The sequence below is a fragment of the Chenopodium quinoa genome, unplaced genomic scaffold (assembly GCF_001683475.1).
Source record: "Chenopodium quinoa cultivar QQ74 unplaced genomic scaffold, ASM168347v1, whole genome shotgun sequence".
Lineage (NCBI taxonomy): Eukaryota > Viridiplantae > Streptophyta > Magnoliopsida > Caryophyllales > Amaranthaceae > Chenopodium > Chenopodium quinoa.
The window spans coordinates 1,646,097-1,667,720 of NW_018743066.1; the positions used below are offsets into that span (position 1 = coordinate 1,646,097).

The 21,624-nt window shown below is 34.2% G+C and overlaps 1 protein-coding gene and 1 pseudogene across 1 annotated transcript; both read left to right on the forward strand.

Moving 5' to 3' along the window:
• The first annotated feature begins 5,317 nt into the window (after positions 1-5,317).
• On the forward strand, positions 5,318-11,773 carry LOC110731322 (annotated as a pseudogene).
• A 1,758-nt stretch (positions 11,774-13,531) lies between these two features.
• LOC110731323 (putative lactoylglutathione lyase) lies at positions 13,532-19,315 on the forward strand. The gene is made up of 9 exons (XM_021911174.1): positions 13,532-13,702; positions 15,073-15,209; positions 15,300-15,424; positions 15,767-15,831; positions 15,905-16,117; positions 17,654-17,701; positions 17,891-17,998; positions 18,087-18,239; positions 18,966-19,315. The coding sequence occupies exons 2-9, from the start codon at positions 15,094-15,096 to the stop codon at positions 19,005-19,007; spliced, it is 870 nt and encodes a 289-aa protein (XP_021766866.1). The 5' UTR covers positions 13,532-13,702; positions 15,073-15,093; the 3' UTR covers positions 19,008-19,315.
• The last annotated feature ends 2,309 nt before the right edge of the window (positions 19,316-21,624 follow it).

Genomic DNA, 21,624 nt, shown 5'->3' on the forward strand with positions numbered 1-21,624 from the left:
AGCAAAGGTTGTCACTAACCATTAACAACAAAGCAATGAAAACAAATTCTCATAAAAATGTTTAATGAAATTAGATTAATTTAGATGAGAGAAGTGTTGAACTAATATATGTCTTTCCAAATAACACACGTATCTGTCCCACGTTAATGTATTTTTTAAAAAAAACAGAGAGAGTAAAACATTTTATAAGGTTAATGGGCTAATCATATTATTTTGGGATTTTGGGATAAAATTTCTTTGAACTTGTAAAGTGGACACTTCTCTTGGTGACAAATGCGGCCCAAACTTATATTTAACAAAATATTAACGTAATATTGTCTTACCATCACAAAATTAGGGTCAAATTTCACATAAGGTTTTTTTTTTTTTTTTTTTTTTTTGAGAAATCAAATAAGGTATTAAATTTCCAAACTTCTAGCTTAGTTGAGCTACAATTTCTTACAAGCATGTGGTAAGAGGTGATGATCTAAGTACACCTTTTATTAAAGCGATCACTTGCAAAAATCATGTAATCCATTATACAACTATTCAAGTGGATGATTTGTGACTTGACTCGCTCAAAATGGAGGGTGGGGAATTGTTATACAAGCAACAAAACTTTTAATGGGAAAATATATGGAATTTCGAATAATGTTTAGTTGCAGTGTTTTCTTATCCTCCTTTTTAGGAATTTCCCTCACCTTATATGTTTCGTACGGACTATAAATAGGGAATTTTATTTATTTAATCTATAAATATTGTTTTTATTAGAAGTAGCACTTGGCTAACAAATGAAGAGGTCGTGTGTTTGACATGAACTGTGGGCAGCTAAGTGATGGGAATTGCCTCAACTGAATTGCAAGTTGCAACTTTTTGCCTTTGTAGACTCCCTAAATAATAAGACAACATGTATGCTGAAAAATATAAATTGTACAATATAGAATATGTCTCAACTATCAATTAAGCGTTTGATTGAATTGATATTCTAACATGGTATCAAGAGTCAACCTGACACAAAAGTTATGAGTTCGAATCTCTTCTACCCCTTGATTCAAGTGTAATATTAAGCGCTGGATATGAGAAAGGGCCATGTTATATTCTCGTGTAAGAGGGCGTGATACAGTGATACTAAGCTATGGATGTTATTGGCCTTGACCTCAAAGTACAATTATTATGTTGTCTTTCTCATATTATTAATGCTTGAAACTTGAAAGCTACTGATGTTGAAATAACACGGGTCAGTGGCCACATATCAATGATGAAAATAATTCATCATATAATATACGTATCAGAAACAATTTTTTTGAAATAATATAGTCGATGTATGTAGTCCACAAACAAACATATTATTGTATGCTAATATGGTTAATCAAACTTAGCTTGGAATATAATTAATATGGATATACTAGAATATGAAGGAGTTCTCTATTCCATTCGTTTCTACATTATATTATGTATGGTTGAGAACACATAACTTATTGCTTGATTATTGTATACCTAGTCAAAAAGTGAGCAATTAGTATACTGTACTACGGACATGTTCATATTTACTGAATTGAGTTGAACTGAACTGAATTGAGATGAAATAAATATTTTATGAGAGAGGTAAATTAAAAGCTAAACTGAACTGATTGAAACTGAACTGAACTGAACTAATTAGAGCTGTACTGAACTGAAATTAAGTAAATATGAACAGGCTTTACAGAGTGTTAATTAGTAGATGGAAACAAAAAAAATTATGAGCACCAATTTCTTATTCTTTATAGAGAAGGTTTTGTGTGAGACCGTTTCACGTGAGTCCGGATTATAATGCACACACCCATCCCCTCCCATTATATAGTCGTCTCCGCCGATCTCCGGCGTCTCGACCACCACCACCACCTTCGCCCCCATCGTTTCATGCCCTTTTCCGTCATCAAGAAAACCCAGCAACCCGAATTCAAACCCGAACAACCCATCAATGAAAGACCCGAATTCCTACCTCTAAGGCTCAGTTCTTTGAGGGAAATAACCAAGGATATTCTCAGTGTTGTTGCGTCGCTTCTCAGTGTTTCATTCCCTTCTCTTTTGTTGTTGGGCTAAAAATTTGTTCATTTCAAGTCTCGAGGCTTGTTGTTGGAGTACTAATTTGTCTTTTGAAATTACAGTTGCTTTATATTTGCATCATGTTTGAGGGATACTGTATGTATAATGTTATACAAGTACTTAGTTTACTGGGATGATTTTAATTTGTGTGGTGATTATGTATATTGTCATTGAAATTGGTGTGGTAATGGGTTCCATTAGCTGTTTTTTTCCTTCCTGCAAATTTGATCTCGGGTTCCGTGCTCCGTGCTCATTTCTAGTTTTGTTCTCCAGCTATTGTTTTCATCTTTTTAGTATGATCAATATTGTCTAATATCTGATACTTATATATCAATATCTGACTATTATAATCTAATTTCTAACACATTTAATCTAATACCTGATAATATAATCTAATTTCTAACCATTATAATATAAAATCTGATAATTATAATCTAATATCTGACTATTATAATCTAATTTCTGACAATTAAAACCCGAAAAAAAAACATTAAGTAATTTTTTTTTTATAATCAGAAATAAGATTTTGTTAGTCAGAAATAAGTTAATTTTCGTCAGGAATTAGATATTTTTAGTCATGAATAAAAATCATTTTAGTCAGGAATAAGTTAACTTTCGTCAGGAATTAGATATTTTTCTGTTTCATAATCGGACTCACGTGAGTCCGTTCTACACAATACTTTTACTTCTTTATATTACACTTACTTACTGTCTTGTAACGTATATACTTCGTATCTGTTATCACATGATTAGGGATTATTGCAACATTTGCATGACAATATAAAATTTAAAGTTGTATATAAATAATTATGAATTGCGTTCTTGAATCAAGTGTATGGATTTTTTTTTAAAAAAAGAAAAAAGAGAAAGGTTACAAATGATGGTTGAAAACTCGAATGGACCTAGAGAGCATATGAATATGGTTCTTGAAGAGGATATATGGATTGGAATTTTGTCCAAAAGATTGCTTAAATGTTCATCAAGCATTATAGGAATGTCTCCCAACTCCCAAGTCCTTAAAACACATTGCATTTGTCAGATGTCCTCGCTCAATCTTGATCATATAAGGTACACTATAGTACTAATTGGATAGAAATTAAAATTGGTCTTAAAGATTTAAGTTGAATATTGTATTCACGTACCAATTGTACGGGGTTTATAAATCTCTTAGAATTAGTACGGAGTAACAAAAAAAAAGGGATTAAATGGTCTAAAACTCACATTCTTAAAAAAAATGGCTAAACTATATGATGGACACTAAAGTTTAATCTCCAATGGATTTGTTTTGTACTATAGTCATATGGATGATGACCATACATATTTTAATGGACAAGAAATCCATGCTACGAGTAGTGTTTTATAAATTATAATGGTCACTAATTAAGAGTTTAAAAGGTCTAATTAACTTTCCTTTTCAACCTATAACCTTATACTTTTCGTTTTTTTTTTAATTGTGTTGTATCATATTAGTTGACTAGCTGTCATGGACTCATAACTTGATGCATTAGATCGAAATAAAAATTAATATACCAAGTAGGCCTTATATATGTAAAAGAAATAATTTATGATAGATTGCTTTGTTAATTCTCACAAAACACTATTCCAAAAGCAAGCTAAAAACAATCTTTGATTGAATCTAATCATAATTTTTTGAAAGAAGATGCTAATCATAGTTGACAAATTAGCAACGTTTCAAACTAAAAGTCACCAACAATTTAAAAAACGTCATTCAATATGATTCTTCATAATAATAATAATATAAATAATGCTAGTAATAAAAACAGTACGATATATGAGTAATCATAAGATTTATAATGAGATAACTAGTCAAGTCTAAGTACCGATCATATACTTTTAGAGAGGATCAAATCAAATTAGAGTTTGAAAAATCTAAGCTTAAAACCCGACCTTTGGATTTGGCAAAGGGTTAAAGCGTTACCACTAATTAAAATGTTAAGAGAATATACCAAAGCTTTTTAGTGTGATTTTACGTCAACATTTTAACAACTGAAGAGTAGAATAAGTGAGTGCCGGCTATAGAATTTAGAAGGGACCACGCTACTATATATTGTATGGTGTATGCAAATTCAGCCAGATTCACGTTTTTGTCTATTTCTTGGACGTTTCCTTTTCATTTTATTGCGAACATAAAATATGACCACCAAATTTATACTTTGAATTCATTAATCACCACTTGTAAGTATTAGATGGGTTTAAATGTCCTAATTAGCCTCATTGTTCCTATTGTAGATTTGTATGGATGTGTACTACAAAATTAACAAGGGGTTCTGATGATGCATTTGATTCGTCTAGTACGCTATGCATTTCTTTACTGTTTACTCCAATATAATTATATTATTTTCATACACTCGAGTGATTATTAACAATACATCAGTAGTTACCTGAATACTGTTAGATAAAAATAGAGTGTGGATTAAATGTTGGATACTAATCTCTCCTCTTTTCAACACCAAAGTAATGTTGGCAAACAATCTGTATTGTGAAATATTCGTGGTCGTGTTTCGTGTTATTAGTTAAACATGTTAGAAAGCATCAGCACTAATCCGACCCATATAATCAATGTACCATTGAGGTCCCGTTCTCTTCGGCTTAATTTCAGTTCAGTTTAGTTCAACTCCAATCAGTTCAATTCAATTCCTATTTTTCTTCTCTCGTAAAATATTCATTTCAGCTCTATTCAATTCAGTTCAATTCATTTCAACTTAGTTCAGTAAATCAGAACATGCCATGACTTGTTTGATAACTTGTGCCAGAAACTCTTGACATTTGCCCCCTTTTTTTTTCCTTATCCGGTTGTGTTTTATAAAAATGGTTAGGCTCATTCAAAATATTAATCTTTAGTTCAATAAATTATTGTTTTTTTTCCTAGGTGATGTTAATATCGTGTTGTAAAGCTCAACACTAACCCAACTTGCTTAATTATACGTGTCGTATAGTGTTGAAATATGTTTAATTAAACGCATTAAATAACCTTAGAAGCTAACCCAATTTTTTGTATCCGTTTCATATCTTACTGCCGTGTCAACTTTTACCAGTTCTTTTCAAAACTCCGTACCATGTATCAACGCTAGGTTCTTTCAAAAAAAAAAAAAATGAATAGTGCCTAAACATTTGGGCCCAAAAAACTGCATAAGCACATTATTTTTGGGCTAGATTTGCTTTTCTATTGGACTAGATTTGCTTTTCTATTGGACTAGATTTGGTCCATGAAAAAATGTACCAAAAATATAATTTCAGACCAAAACCCATTCACATTTTAATACTACTCCAAGTAGGAAGAATGTAAGATTAGTAACTGAGAAAGCCTTACACCATTCTCTCCGTTCACCGGCGACCGAACAAAGAAGCCTATCAACCAACTTCCCGGTTTCTCTCTCCTCTTCATCTCCGTCGAATTTTCCGGCGATGTTTCTCTCTCATCATTTCTATTTCTTGATTGTGCGAGTGAAATTCGATGATGATTCTTGTGATCTTTCGATTCTTGTTTTCATCTGATTCTAATTTGTTGGTTCAATTTCAATGCAGAAGGATTTGAAGGCGAATTCGAAGCAAGTATCTGAAGCAGGTATTTGTTCAATTGTGTTCATTACTGTACCATGTTCTGATTTTTTGAGTTAAATTGATGTCAAATGCAGTGGAAATCTTGTGATTTTTAAAATTAGGTTTTATTTTTCTTTGATTGAAATTAGTTTTTGTTAGGAGGTGTTGAGGACAGATTTGAAGTGAATTTCACAGGTTTTGTTGGAATTAATCGAAAATGAATGACCTAATTGTACGAATTGGGGAATTTTGATTTGATCTGATTCTCCTCTTATTGATTTTTCTAATGCAGCTTACATTGCAGTGATTTCCTGGTTTTGCGAGTAGTTGATCATTGCATTTTATTTAGTTGGAAAAAATGGTTTCGTTCGAGATGAATGACAGAAAAAGTGAGTAAAATTTATTGTTTTCTTGATCTTTATCTATTGCACATTTTGGCTATGAAGAATACTTGTTGACTAATCTGAACAAATATGATCGAGAATAGACTTATATTTGATTTATATTGTGTAAATTTGATTTGCATACAATTTGGTTTGAGGTTTGCAATTTTTTCTGTTGATTTTCGGGTATTGAACTAATGCAATAGTCCTATTCTTTTTGTTAGAAAGAATGGTACTTTGTAAGACTATTTGTTTTCTTTTACCATTATTTTGTTAGTTAAAGGAGTATTAGTGAACTTACTGTTGAGAAAACCTATCAGTGATTTTTGGACACATTGCCTTGTTTTCGAAGGTGATAGCAATTTTGAGATAGCTTGAGTGGACTATAAGATAAGTGACTTTTATGAATCGGAGTACACACTCAGGTTTATGACATAAAGACCAACAAGGGTTTTGATCTAGAACGTAGCATACAATATGAACAAGTAACATTCTTGTCAAGATGTTGTGGGATAGTAAGTGGTAGTGATATTTGTGTGTGGCAGAATTTCTTTTCAATCCATGGTATTTTTCTGATTACAAGTGTAACATTCCTGTAATTTTTGGATTCTAATTGATTGATATTTGATGAGACTACAAGTGATTTTGAGATAAATCTGTTGTGTTTTGGCCAATGCCATGCCTTGATTTCCTGGTTATTGAATGTCATTCTTCTATTATTTAACTTAACTAAGAAGCTTTTGGGCTTAAGTTTGCGCTTGTAAGCATCTTTAAGACTCTATCCATTGGTATCCATCCTGTGTTCTATGCCCTTTTCAGCCCTCTACTCAACCGAGAACATATTTAGCTGGCCTTGTGTTATGTACCTCCCTCTTCATATACAGTGGACACTTTGTGCAAGGTCGATAATAGTTTTTTGAGTAGCTTTTAGTCATAACACTACTCTAATTTTAAGTTTAGTGACAGCGAATTAGTGATGATTCCTGGTGAGCACCGAGCCACCGAGCACTGCTATTTAGAGTTTAGAGTGGATATTTTTTAAAAGCTTCCAAAATAGCTGTATAAATGTCTTATTTATTTACTTTGTCAGTGCATACATTTAATAACTGGTTTAAGAACTAACTTCTAAGTGTCTAACAACCACACCAAACCGCAATTTATCGTTGAAAAGACTAACCAGGGCTACTACGCCTTCTAGAATGTGTAAGAACAAAATAAGCTACGAGAATATGTAGCAAGTAGTCTTAGAGCTAGTTTGGCCCAGTAAGTGTGGTGATGCATTATTTTTAAAAATAGTATCGTAAAATTGGTATGATGTATGGGTTTCAGTTTTTGGTGCACCAGTCAAGAATTTACTTTGTGAATCCCAGATTTATCAAAGTATTGTCAATTATTGGATATTGTCTATACACTTATTTTGCTTGTACTTAAATGGGGATATATCTCATCATAATTAGATTTGACAAAGAAAATTGGTAGTGCGCCATCCCTTCATATACCTGTGATTTTGGTCATGCTTTTCTTGATGTTTTCTGAATTGAATACAGAGATTGGATTAGGCTTGACTGGATTTGGCGTCTTTTTCACATTCCTTGGAGTTGTTCTCTTGTTTGACAAAGGATTACTTGCAATGGGAAATGTAAGCGCTTTGTTCATATCACTATCCCATGACTCTGACCCTTTTTATACCTCCAATCACTTAGTACTTATCCTCATTCACGATTTTGTTGTTCTATGCTTTCTTTTCACAGATACTCTTTCTGTCTGGGTTGGGACTAACCATTGGACTTACGTCCACTCTGCAGTTTTTCATGAAGCCTTCAAATTATAAGGCATACTTCTCTTCAACATTGTTTGCCTTTTTTTTTTTTTTTTTTTTTTTTTTTTTTTTTTTTTTTTTTTTTTTTTTTTTTTGGCTTATGCATTTCTAGGTGACCAAGTGTTTTATACTTACTGCTATTTTTTGGCGATGCTCAGGGAACAATCTCCTTTGGTGCTGGCTTCTTTTTTGTTGTGATAGGCTGGCCGATAGTGGGCATGATTTTGGAATCTTATGGATTTCTTGTACTCTTCAGGTATTTAATTACTCTCAAATAGATGTTCTACTTTCTTGTATATGGTGTTTCCTGTTACTGAGGATTGGTTATTTTGCACAGTGGTTTTTGGCCTACATTGTCAGTTTTTGTCCAGAGGATTCCTGTTCTTGTTGGATATTCCAACAGCCCTATATCAGATCGGTATGTGTATATTCCTTTTTCACAGTTAATCTTTGGTTATTCTAAGTCAGATCTAGAACTTTTTTTTCCCCTTTAATCTCACAAGGAGTGGTCATATACAAATTTATCATATTTAATGGCTGCAGTTGCTATGATTGCTGTATTATCTGGTATTGTTTGATTGCTTAATTATTATGAATTAGTCAGTGCTAACTCACTATAAGGCACCTCGATAATGAAATATTGGCCTAACCTCCTCTATGGCTACTTATAAGCCTTGGGATCCTCATTTTAAGGCGTGAGTACTTCCCTTCTTTAGGCTGGCTTATAGAGAATGAATTATTGACAATGGATATAAAATAATATCATGTTTTGATGAAAAGGAAGCCAAAAGCAGAAAATGACTAGTCTTTTTTTTTATTTTTTAAATTTATTCTTTACGCTACATTTCATCTCATAAAATTGAGTTGAAATCAATCCGGATGATTACTCTACTAGTTGGGGATTTTGGGTTGGGTGTGGCATGGAGGCCATTGAGGATGTAATTGTGGCGTACTTTTTCCTTGCTTAGAGCAAGTTTAGCCCCAAGTCTTAAGACTTGGGGTGACATCATCATTTTAGGTCTTAAGACTTATGCTTAAGACTTTTCCCATTTTTTTTTCAAAAATCTCAAGCAAGTCTCGAATTGAGTCTTGAAATTTCAAGACTCAACTTAAGACTTGAGATTGGGACCCACTACTCCCACCTCACTTTTATTTTTATTATTCCTTTTTTTTTTCTTACACTTTTCTACATATAATATGTTAAATATTTAAGTTTTAGGGCTAAAGTGATAATTTTTTGTAAGTCTTAACAAGAATTTAATGGCATCATTTTCAATGGCTAAATTTGCTCTTAGCCCTAAGACTTGGGCTGACATCATCATTTTGAGTCTTAAGATTTATACTTACGACTTTTCCCATTTTTCTTCAAAAATCTCAAGCAAGTCTCAAGTTGAGTCTTGAAATTTCAAGACTCAACTTTAGACTTGAGATTGGGACCCACTTCACCTATATTTTTATTATCCTTTTTTTTTTTTTTTTTTTTTTTTTTACACTTTTCTACATATAATATGTCAAATATTTAAGTCTTAAGGCTAAAGTGATAAATTTGTGGAAGTCTTAGTGAGTCTTAACAAGAATTTGATGACATGAGTATGACTCAATTGATGGGTGGTTTTTATTTCCTAAAAGAAAGAAAAAAGAAATGAGCTGTCTAGAGAAAATGAATTAGCACTCTTGGGTCTTACATGAGTATGACTCAATTGATGGAAGGAAAAATAAATTAAGTTGAATAAATCACATGCATAATTCATGGAAAATTTTCCTCCTGTGTTTAGATTCTAGACTAGATGGGCATGGTTTTATCCTTAAGAGTCAAAGGCCATTAAAAAATGTTGAAATAACTGTGGAAAGATATACTTGCCCAAGATATTGAGCATAACCTGTCTCCATACCATTATAAGTTTACTAAAGAGCAACACAAATACTACCATTGTTACCTGAAATGTTCCACTATTATTCTCAAGAGAAAAACTTCTCTACTAGTTTTGACTTATTGGGAGCCAAGGCTGTGACAAAGAATGTCACTGAATTCTGTTGTTTGATCATGGAGACTGGTAGAATGAATACTCCCTATGTACAAAATAGAAGTCCAATTCCTCCAAAATCTGTACCCCTTATCAAAAGCCCCATCTTTCATTTGGGTGGGCTCCATGACTCCATCATCCCATAATTTCATCCACTAACTTCTTTTTCTATCACAAAATTAACAAAACTACTTTAACGCCACTATATTATCTCTCACTTCCTCTAACACTATGTTTGGGTAGAGAAAGGGGAAGGAAAATAAGGGGAGGGAGGGAAAGGGGAGGGAAAAGAAGAATGATATGTTTTCCTTCCAAGTCTCTCCATTGTTAGAGAGATCAGTTTCTTACAATTTAATCCCTCCATTTCTCTCCCCTCTAATTCCCTTCCTAGTTCCTCATTTGCTATTCAAATGGAAGATACTCCATCCCTCCATTTCCCATCCCTTCCTTTCCCTCCATTTCCTTCATCCAAACAAAGCATAAAGATAATAAATATCCCCATTACCTTCCTTATCTATTCAACTTTGATCAACAATACCCACTACAATTCCTCCTAAACTGTACTCCCCTGTAAAATGTGGGGCTGTTGTTTAGGTACGGAGGGAGTAATAATTTTAGACATTATGTCTGTATCTAAGGAAAACTGTGATGCTAGACTGTGCTTATTCCAACATATTGAAGCCATGTTGTTTTGCCAGTTTTTCTTATGTATGTTCTTTGAAGTTCTTTAATTCTCCATGCTGGTACATTTAATACTGGACGTTGCATCTAAATTATCTGACATCAGGACTGGTTTTGTTGCCCCAGATTTTATACATATTCATTATTTTATGACTAATTTATTTCATATTACTAGATTTGTCATAGATGCATCTCGTTTGTTGGGATGGGAAGGAATTAGCCATAGAATGATGAATTCTATTCATTGGGATTTTGACTTTTTTTAGGCATGTTGCTTGCATTTTGCAATATGTTTTCAATTCATGATTTTGCAATATATATTATAGAATTTTACTTAAATTTTCTAATTCACCATTTGGACAAGTTGAAAGAGCTCCAGTAGTTAGGTTATCTGTCTTGCAAATCAGGACTCTTGCTATTTAAGCTAATTGACAAAGAATGGCATCAATACCCGATGAATTGCAGTACGTTTATATCATGCTTTAGGAGCATGTCTTGAAGGTTGTCTTGTGCTGTTTTCTCAGACTATTTTTTTTTCTTCAGAAGCACAAGTTAACCATTTTACTCATATCAACTTTGTGAAGCCTAAGTTATTGTATGAGATGCTTTTTAACTGGTTATGCAGAATTTGGTGTGGATTAAAACCTTTTAGTAAATAAAAAAGGGAAAAACCTTAGGTTTATATGACTTTTTTTTTTTTGTTTGACCGTGCCTCCTTTTCGTATTACACTTCAAATTGCTAGGCTAGGATTCTTAAAATCTTGGCATTTGATTATTATATATTCTGTATTCATTGAGTTCAAAGAAACTATATTTTCTTTTAGTCTGAACTTAGTGTTTTCATTTGTGCAGTTGTTTGATCGATACCGTGGGAAACGTGTGCCTGTTTGAATCCAAAGGCAGGAAGTGTTTACATTTGTAGTCCACTGTTGGAGGAACATGTAACCTTTTTTATTCTTCCCAAGTGGTGGCAGTGTACAGGTTCTATAGATGATGCTTGGTACAACCTCTTCCTTATCATAGTATATGGAAATCCTAAGCTCCTTGTTTTGATTTTGAATTGGCAGTTACTATTTTCTCACGCTTGGTAGACATATTCTTTGTAGTAAATTGTCTTTGTACTGAATCTTTTCTGATAAATAGCAAATAGTAGACAGTATTAGATTCTGAAACTCTGTTGTAGGATGTTTGTATCGAAATTTTCTTCGTTTATGATTGGATATGGTGTGTTTTTGTGTGAAGAGATTAGCGTTTGGATGATGCATTTTTGTTCTCTGTGCTGAGGTTAACTGTATTCTGAAATTGAGTTCATTATCTGAGGATGGGTTGGTGGAGCTGGAGAGGTGAGGTGCCTGTGCTTTTAAAATGACTATATATCAAATCGAAATCCCAAGGTTTTAACTCATACCACAAATTATACAGTTTACCTGCCACAATGGGAATCCTGCGCCCGTGAGCATGTTTTCTAAGAAGATGCAACTTACAGTGCATAAATCAAATTATTGTGATTAAAGGAAAGAGTTCTAGTATGGCATTTTTGAAATATTGCAGCCAAATTTGATAGATTTTCTGAACTGTAGAACAATTATGTACATAAGCATAAGGTATATTTCTTCAGAAGTGGCAACAAGCATAATGGCCTTTTGGAATCAGATGCTGCATACAAATTAAAGTATAATTTTTTTTTTGGTTGATGCGAGGGTTCACTACTTGACTCGGGTATAAGTGAACACGATTTTAACCACAAAGTTCAAACGCAAGACGCTACGAAAAGAACAAGATGCTCATTCAAATGTAACTTTTCCAAAAGTGCTTGACTCATCAGGGTTTTTGGACATATATAGAGCATATAAAATCAGTGAATCTCGATTAAATAAAAATGAAAAACCTTTTATTTCTTTCTTGGCAAATAATACCCTTAAAAAAAACACACACAGACACAAAAAGCCTTATTAGTCCTTACAACTTACAAGACTCGCAATTTCTGTCACACACTTCAGTTGACTGCATAATAGGATTTTAGACCAAATTGTCGATTTATCTGTACAAAATAATAAAATTTGCAAAATAGTCGCAAATTCTATTATACACCTCACTTAACGATTTTTACTAATGTAAGAGCACCCGAGCGTATATACTACTCAGCTGAACTGGAATCTACCACCTAAGACTGATCCTTAAATTCAGATTAGCTTAAAGGATGAGCCAAGTCAAACACCCAAAAGAATTATTTTTGGTGAAAAAAATATATACGTAGTATATATTACGAAACTGTGAAACATGTTTTTTATTTCAAAAAAAAAAAAAAATCATGTTTTTGTGGTGGGTCCTTTACTCCTTACTCTGGGCCAAATTGTAGGCCTTTAGCTCAAGAAACTTAATCAAATAACCGACACACATAAGTCTAAATATCGACCGAAAGCAAGCACTCGAAACAGTCGTTTAAATTTTTTCATTTTTCAATAAAAACAACATAAAAAATTACCACATGAAACATCATTTCTAATTTTCCATTCAATTTTTAGAATTACAATCATGAAGGGTATATAATTCATATCATGACATTTCTTCTAAAATCTCTAATATATATGAAACTTTGTTCAATATTTATTGTATTTTGTTACTTCCTTCATTCTAGAATAATTAATATTATTTCTTTTATTTATATAATTAATACACTATTATAATTGACAACGACTAGTAAATCACTACTCCCTCCGTTTTTAAATACTTGCTCCATTTCTAGTTTTTGCACTATTCATTTGTTGACTAATGTTTGTAATTTATACATAAGAAAAAATATAGTCTTGTTGTTGGAATAATCTCAATTAATAGATTATTAATTTTCAATTGTTAGAATTTATACTTATTGATAATTAAAGATATTAGTAATCAAAGATTAGCATCGGCATACAAATTGAGTAAGTATTTAAAAACGGAGGAAGTATTACAAATAACGGACATGTTAATTATTCTAAAACGGAGGGATACCATCATACTATCATGGTAATGGTATCCAAATGTTGACTCATCCTTAATACACCCGTCTGTCTTACCGAAAATTTGAGCATATCTGCTTTTTCTGGAAGTGTCTATAAAATCCCTTGAAACTGTAATTTTGATCATAGTATTTCTTCTTCTGTCACTGCTTCTCATCTCCCAATTTTCAGGTATTTTCTCTCTCCTCTCTCGTTGTATTCTGTGTAAAAATCCTTTTTTATGCATTTGCATGTATTTATAGTAGTAAAAATTCAACCTTGTAAAGTTGTGACACCATTTTTTCCTAGAAATTCTGGGTTTATATTCTTGTTCATTGTTGTCTCTTAATTAATTGTTTATATTTCTGGGTTTAGGATTATTTGCTAGAATGCTAGGTTCAATTTATTGACAAATTGATATAAAGAATCAAACTTGCATTTGGATGTTCACTTTATTTTTGCTGAGTAGTAATTTAATTTAGTACAAATTATATGATTTCAAGCCTATAAATTGATTCAAGGTTAAAGCACATTTTATTACATACCCTTTTTTTTTTTTTGGGTGAAATTAAATGACTTGGGGGTGTTTTAAATGTAATTTCCTTTCCTTCGATCACCTTGCCTTATAACAAACACATTAGGAAAATTATGTTATAGCCATTAAAGGAACCTTACATAATCCTATGTTGGGATCATCGCAATTAGCCTTAATCAATTAGGGATAAATTTGTGTACATCTTGACCTCCTGAGACCCCGGAAATGACGATTTAAGCGAAATCGCTTGAGATTTATGTTTGTAGTAATTGTGTTGTTCGTTTGTAGCCAGTATATTGCTCATCTCTTAATTTTTTGAGAACTAGAGAATGATGTTTTAATTCTGCCTTCTTGTGTTGGATCGAGGATGATGTCTTAGTCTTGAGATGCTGTGCAATTTCAGTTCTATTGCACGAAAAGTTGGTTTGTAGTATTATGTGTTTTGGATTAGCTTGTGGTTTTACTAAGTGGGACTTGGAAGGCATTTTCTCAACTTATCAGTTACGCGTAACATCGTTTACTTATTTGCCACTTGAGACTTGGTGAATGATGGAATGAATGCTGGATTGTTGTGTGATTGATGATAAAGTTTCGGTATTGAGTAAAACTTTCTCTTGATGTATATACTGTTTAATACTTTGCATACAAGATGATCTTCCCATCTGTTAGATTTTATAAGAAGAAATCTGTTAGCAATGCAAATTGAGTCTGTAGTAGTCGTCGATTCTGTTCACAATTTTCACATGGTTTACTAGTTTAGTGTATGTTCGTGGTGCTAATAGCTTAATTTAGCTTTATATTAGAGAATCCACTAGATACTGATTGGACTTTTTTCTGTGATTTTTTTTTTTTCTATCATTGCTGATAGTTTTTATATATCAAGAATTATATGCTATTGTTGGTCTAGATTCTTTATCAAGTTAATAAGCTAGAGTTTATTGGAGGCTTTTTATCTGTTTTTCTCTTATGTGTGGAAAGAGGGGTTGCCATTTATGATTGTTTGATAATTGTCTTTCTTTTTTCCCAGCTAAGTTGCAACAATTTGGAAATGGCCGAGGGTGGAGCTGCTGCACCTAATGTAGAGTTGTTGGAATTCCCAAAGAAAGATAAGAGGAGATTTCTGCATGTTGTGTACCGTGTCGGAGATCTTGACAAAACCATTAAGTATGCACTTGACAGACTTCCAGCAGTGATTATTTGTGATACAAGTGTCTCGTGTAATTAAGATCTCATTTTTTTCCCTTCACATGTCAGGTTCTACACAGAATGTTTCGGAATGAAGCTGCTGAGGAAGCGAGATGTTCCTCTGGAGAAATATTCCAATGCATTTCTTGGGTTTGGCCCAGAGGAGTCCCACTTTGCAGTGGAACTAACATACAGTGAGTAAACACTAAACAGTGAACTATATGTCTGATTTTTATAAACCTTTACTTCCATGCTACTATTATGTGTACCTCTGGATTACTTCAGAGGAGGTGGGTTCAGGTTTAGAATCCTTTTAGATATTATTCTTCAGCTGGAATTGTATTTTCTTGATCACAGCCTGCCTTGTCAATTTATTGAAGGAAGACTTAGCTGTTAGCACCTAGAAGTTCCTTTTGTGAATCCTTAGTTATCGTATAGAGATTGTTAACCATGTGTCCAAGTAGGAAACCTATTACTCTTAGATGAATGTATTGTCTCTATATACTAACATTGTAGTTTTATATTGGCCTCTACAGACTATGGAGTGGATCATTATGATATTGGGACAGGGTTTGGACATTTTGCAATTGCTACACCAGATGTAAGTGACATTTGTCTACGTGGAGGTTCAATATGAATTTTAGAACCTGATTTATAACCTTCTTTTCTTCCAGGTTTACAAAATGGTTGAAGACATCCGAGCCAAGGGTGGTACCATCACCAGAGAACCTGGCCCAGTGAAAGGAGGATCAACTGTGATAGCTTTCGTGAAGGATCCTACTGGTTACGTCTTTGAGCTGATTCAGAGAAGTTCAACTCCTGAACCACTGTGCCAAGTAATGCTTCGTGTTGGTGATCTAGAGCGTGCTATCAAGTTCTATGAAAAGGTATTTAAAGGCTTTTATTTGTGCTGGTTTCATTGTGCTTGCAAGAATTTTCAAAATCACGTCATCGTGAAGAATTTTTGTTTCTAGATGTCAAAAACTCAAAGTATCTATCCCTCACTTTTGGCCAACTATTACATACTGTTAGAAACGGAACTGCGGGAACAAAAACAGTAAGAACAAAGTTACCGAAAAATAGACTGAGTCGCGGACTATGTCGCTTTCTTTAGAACATTCACGGCACTGCCCTGGAAAGGTGCAAGCAGTTCGTAGTAAACCGGATGTTCCCCAGGATAAAACAGCCTTTCTCTATTGAAATTATACCGGTGGAACTGCACAAAACCACCGGGCAACTAAACACCCAAAAAGAAAAGAAACTGCTCGAGGGTTTTGTTTTTTGTGAGGAAAAATAGAGAGGAGAAGAAGATTGCTGTTCGTATTTTTTGTGTATCAAAAACAGGAAATCAACACGCCTTTTATAGGAAAAATTGCAACGTAACTGCTGCTGTTTAATTAGGCACTAATCACGCAATTAAAACGGTCATAAGTTGAACGTTCAAAACGGTAACAGAAGATTAATGCGTGGCAAAACGTTTAGCAAAAAATCAGTGAAAACGTTTGCATGATTAACGCTCCATTAATCAGTTTTGAATAAAAACGGTCAAATGCAATCAGTCAAAAACGTTTAGCAAAAATCAAGGAACTAATCACGCAATTAGCCTTGTCCAAAAAATAAGTTTATTTAATAAACCCGACCCGACCCAACCCGGCCCGGCCCGGCTCGGCTCGGTTCGGCGCGCGTGTGTGTGATAGATGGTTTATCATATAGGTCCTCCCTCTCCACAAAATGTGGGTAGCCCAAGGGCCACACCCCTTTAGCCCACTCTCTATATTATAAAGAGAGTAAAACTCTCATTTCCCACCAATGTGGGACTTTGAGTTTTTCACAAAATTCACACACTACACACTTGTTGTTCCAACACATACTGTGAATTATCTTCTTGTTTCTTGTGCGCAATGCACTGAACATAAAATCATTCAAGTTCTGTAGTCGTTTTTAAATCCTTTTTATTTGTGCTGTTTTTTGAATCCTTGTATTTTCTTATATTTTTTACAACTTTAAATTGTGTCAACGTAAGGCCACTCTGAGAAAGAGCTTGATGCATATAGCCATATAGCCCACACACATAAAAATAGACTCTCACTTGTTTGGATAGAAAGAAATGGAAGGAAAAGAAGAGAAGAGAATGGGAGGGAGACAAATTCTCTTGTTTGGGGAAGGGGAAGGATCCATTTTCTCTTTCTCTTTGATAAGCTTAATCCCTCCAAATATGGAGAGATTTGGAGGGAAAATGGAGCTTACCTCCCCCTCCCTTTCTTTTCCCTGCCCTTCCTCCTTTTTCCCTCCCCTTCCTTTCCTTCCTTCTTTGCTATCCAAACAAAGCATGTTGCATCTGATGGTTTAGTTTGATTTTACTTGCTAGTTGGTTACCAATCTTTACTAAGGAACTTTTTGTTCTTATAAATTTATAATTGCAGGCCCTGGGGATGAAGGTAGTTAAGAAAACTGATAGACCTGAACAAAAGGTATGCTAAGCTTTTACTCATGATTCATGAATCTCTGATGCAGCTCTAGTCCTATTATTTAGTCACACATCTCTAATGCAGCTGTAGTCCTATTATTTATTCACGAATCTCTAATGCAGCTCTAGTCCTATTACTCATGAATTCCTGTTAGGATCTTGCTAATTTGTTCTATAATTTTTGTTTATAAAGTACACCATAGCTATGATGGGGTATGCCCCTGAAGAGGAGACAACTGTTCTGGAGTTGACTTACAATTATGGTGTGACTGAGTATACCAAGGGAAATGCATACGCACAGGTTTGTGTGAATTTACGCCTTCATAGCTATCATGTTATTTGTGATTTTACTATAATTATTGATATTCTGAATCTGTTATCCTGAATAGGTTGCTATTGGTACTGATGATGTCTACAAAAGTGCTGAGGTTGTCAACTTGGTTCACCAAGAACTTGGAGGAAAGATCACCCGACAACCTGGTCCTGTTCCCGGGCTTAACACTAAGATTGTCTCTTTTCTGGACCCAGATGGCTGGAAAACTGTGAGTGCCACTGCCCTTATTCTGTTCTTACAAGCAAGTAGGGTAGAACTGTTTCTAAAACTCAATATATGCATGCGTAGTCATCTTTGATTTTTGTGTAAGCACATCAATGCAAGGTCTCAAAGTAAGCCGTCTTTTTTATTTTACTTATACCTGGAAAGCAGACCCAAAGTAATACCCGACCCAAAATAACTCTATCATAACTTTAACTACACCCAAAATTTAGATATACTCCGTATCAATCATGACATGGGCCTAAAATGTCTCCACCTGAACTAGCAGATCAGAAAATTGGTAGTATTATATTGGATTATTGGATTGATTTGTTTTACATCCAACTTTTTGACGAATACACCTGAATTCCAAATCCAAACTTGCATTAAGTTGTATACTGTAGCTGTAAGTTTTGAGCTTTTAAAATCATTTTCTACCTTCGAAAAATCCTACTTACTGCAAATCATATTGGATTGATTTGTTATACAACTATCCTTTTTTTGTTAAAAGAGAATTTACTATGGATGTAGTTGATAATGAATTGCTCATCTATATTTTTTTTTTCTGCTTGGTGAATAAATATATACAAAGTACTATGGCGGGCAAAATTAGGCACCTTAGTCTTGTTTCTTAGCTGCACCCGTCTGGTTGATGACATGAAATGAGAATTTTGCAAAGGGGAGAAGGGAAGGTACTGATTTCAGAGTTTCCTTGATTTTTAATTTTTTGCAGGTTCTTGTTGACAATCAAGATTTCCTCAAGGAGTTGAAGTGATCGAAATCGACTTCCAAGCAGTTTCTTCTATGGATAGCCGGCTTGCATAAATAAATGTCTCCCCACTTTAGCTATGTATCTGATCTTTAAGGGTTTATATATGTATGAGAATTCTAGTGCCAACTATCATATGCTAATATGCAAATAAGTTGGACTTGAGTACCATATGGCCTACCACAATTGTGGGTTAATGTATATGAGCTATGTTTTGCATAGTCAGTGTATCAGATTGATGCCACATATGAAGCACATAAATGGTTATTTGGTTTCAAACAATATTATGTGATCTAAGGACGCATTCCCTACAATCCTAAGAGTTTTCCGCACCAAATGCCCAAACCACAAAATATCGTAATTGATCTGATTTCATGTATTATAAACTTCAGTTTTAGATAATTTTTGGTTTTTCTATCCTGGAATAAAAAAAAGAGGTCGGAATTATATCCATGGTTTGGACTTTGGACTATCCACTTTGCCTTTAATTTGTCGATATAACTGCTTACGTATACATCTTCCTCAATTAATTCAACGCTACAATGTGCCTTTTTATGTGGTCGATTAGTAGTCATAGCTCACCATACATGGTTCCAAAGAACATTGTAAGTCATGGAATACACCCCCTAACATACCAAAAGCTTTCGACAATTATTTTATTTTTCCGGACCTGAAAACGCATTATACCTCAACAGGTTTTCTAGTTGGTTAAATCTAGAGCTGTCAATTCAGGTGAACGGATCGGGTTTGGGTCGATTAAGAGTGGGTCGGGTCAATTCGGATTACTTCCATAACCTATGCGGGTCGGGTCAATTCGGATTATTTCCATAACCTACGCGGGTTGGGTTCGGGTTGGGTCATGCTTGAGTCGGGTCACGTCAGGTCATGCTTTTTATCGGGTTTAGGTCGGGTTAATAATAACAAGTCGGGTTACATTCGGGTCGGGTAAACGATAGGTCGGGTTTTCACGGGTTAGGGTAATTCTCGGGTTCGAGTTGGGTTCGTTTCAAGTCAATAATTTGCGGGTTAGAATCAGGTCAGGTCATTCTCGGGTTTAAGTCGGGTTCGATTCAAGTTAATAATTTGCGGATTATAATCAAGTCGGGTCATTCTCGGGTTCAAGTCGGGTTCAGTTCAAGTCAATAATTTGCAGGTTATAATCAGGTTGGGTCAATTCTAAGTCGGGTCATTCTCGGATTCAAGTCAGGTTATGTTCAAGTCAATAATTTGCAGGTTACAATCAGGTCGGGTCATTTCCAAGTCACGTCATATTCGGGTTCAACTAACTATAAATTGATAATTATTATTTTTATCAAGCTAATTATTTCCTTTGACTATAATATATATGACAATATACTAGAGAACTATAGTCTATAATTTAGGAAGATAATTATCTCCTTTGACCATACAACAAATATATACTATATTTAACTCTTAAATTTGAGGATGATGCTCCTTTCATCTGCTGGCCTGGACCGACTTGGTCTCCCTAGACAAAATGCTTGATCAACAATAATAAGGTGGTCTAAATTGCATTTAAGATGATTTGAAATCGAGTCAAGAACAATTTGGGTTGAATTTAGGTCAGGTCAATAACAAGTCGTGTTAATTTCGAGTCGGGTTAGTAACAGATTAGGTTGAATTTTTGGGTCGGGTAAGTAATACATCTGGTAAAATTCGGGTCGGGTCTATAACAAGTCAGATTGAATTTAGGTAAGGTAAACAACAAGTCGGGTTGATTTCGAGTCGGGTTTGTAACAGGTTAGGTTAAATTCGGGTCGGGTTAGGAACGGGTCGGGCTGAATTCAGGTCAGGTTAGTAACTAGTCGGATTAAATTTGGGTTTTGACGGGTTAAAAAGGGTTAGGATCAATTCGATTCAAGTCGGGTTCGGTGCAAGTTAATTAAATTGGCCGTTGTAAACAGGAAAATCGGTTGGCCGTTTAACAACAAATAGGATGGTTTCACACACCCAATTGGACTCCCGTATGGTATTAAGGACCATGGTAAATATTTCGGCAATTTTTATTTCCGGGCTAAAAAAAGGTCAAAGAATTCCAAAATTGAAGGCTAATATCCACACTTTTTGAGATATTTTGGGGGTTTCAAGGTCTGGTGTCGAAAAGTCTTGAAATTCTATGGGATACATCTCGGGGTCATATAATGTCGTTTGGAACCATATATGATCCTTATTTGTTGTCATAAATGTTCGTGGTAAGCTTGAATGAATGAAATCGGTGCCAGTTGTAAACCGGTAAATTGACCATTTAACAGCAAATTAGATGGATCCACACACCCAATTAGACTACCGAAATATATAAGAGACCATGGTAAACATTTCGGCAATTTTTATTTTACGGGCGAAAAAAAGTCAAAAAATTCCAAAATTGAAGGCTAATATCCACGTTTTTTTTGAAAATTTTCGAGGTTTTAGGGCCCAGTGTAGAAAAGTTTTGATATTTAAGGGATACAACTTGGGGTCATATAATGCCGTTTGAAACCATATATGATCATTATATGTTGTCATAAATGTTCATAGTATGCTTGAATTAATGAAATCCGTGAAAGTTGTAAATCGGTAAATTGGCTATTTAAAGGCAAATTAGATGGTTCCACCAACCCAA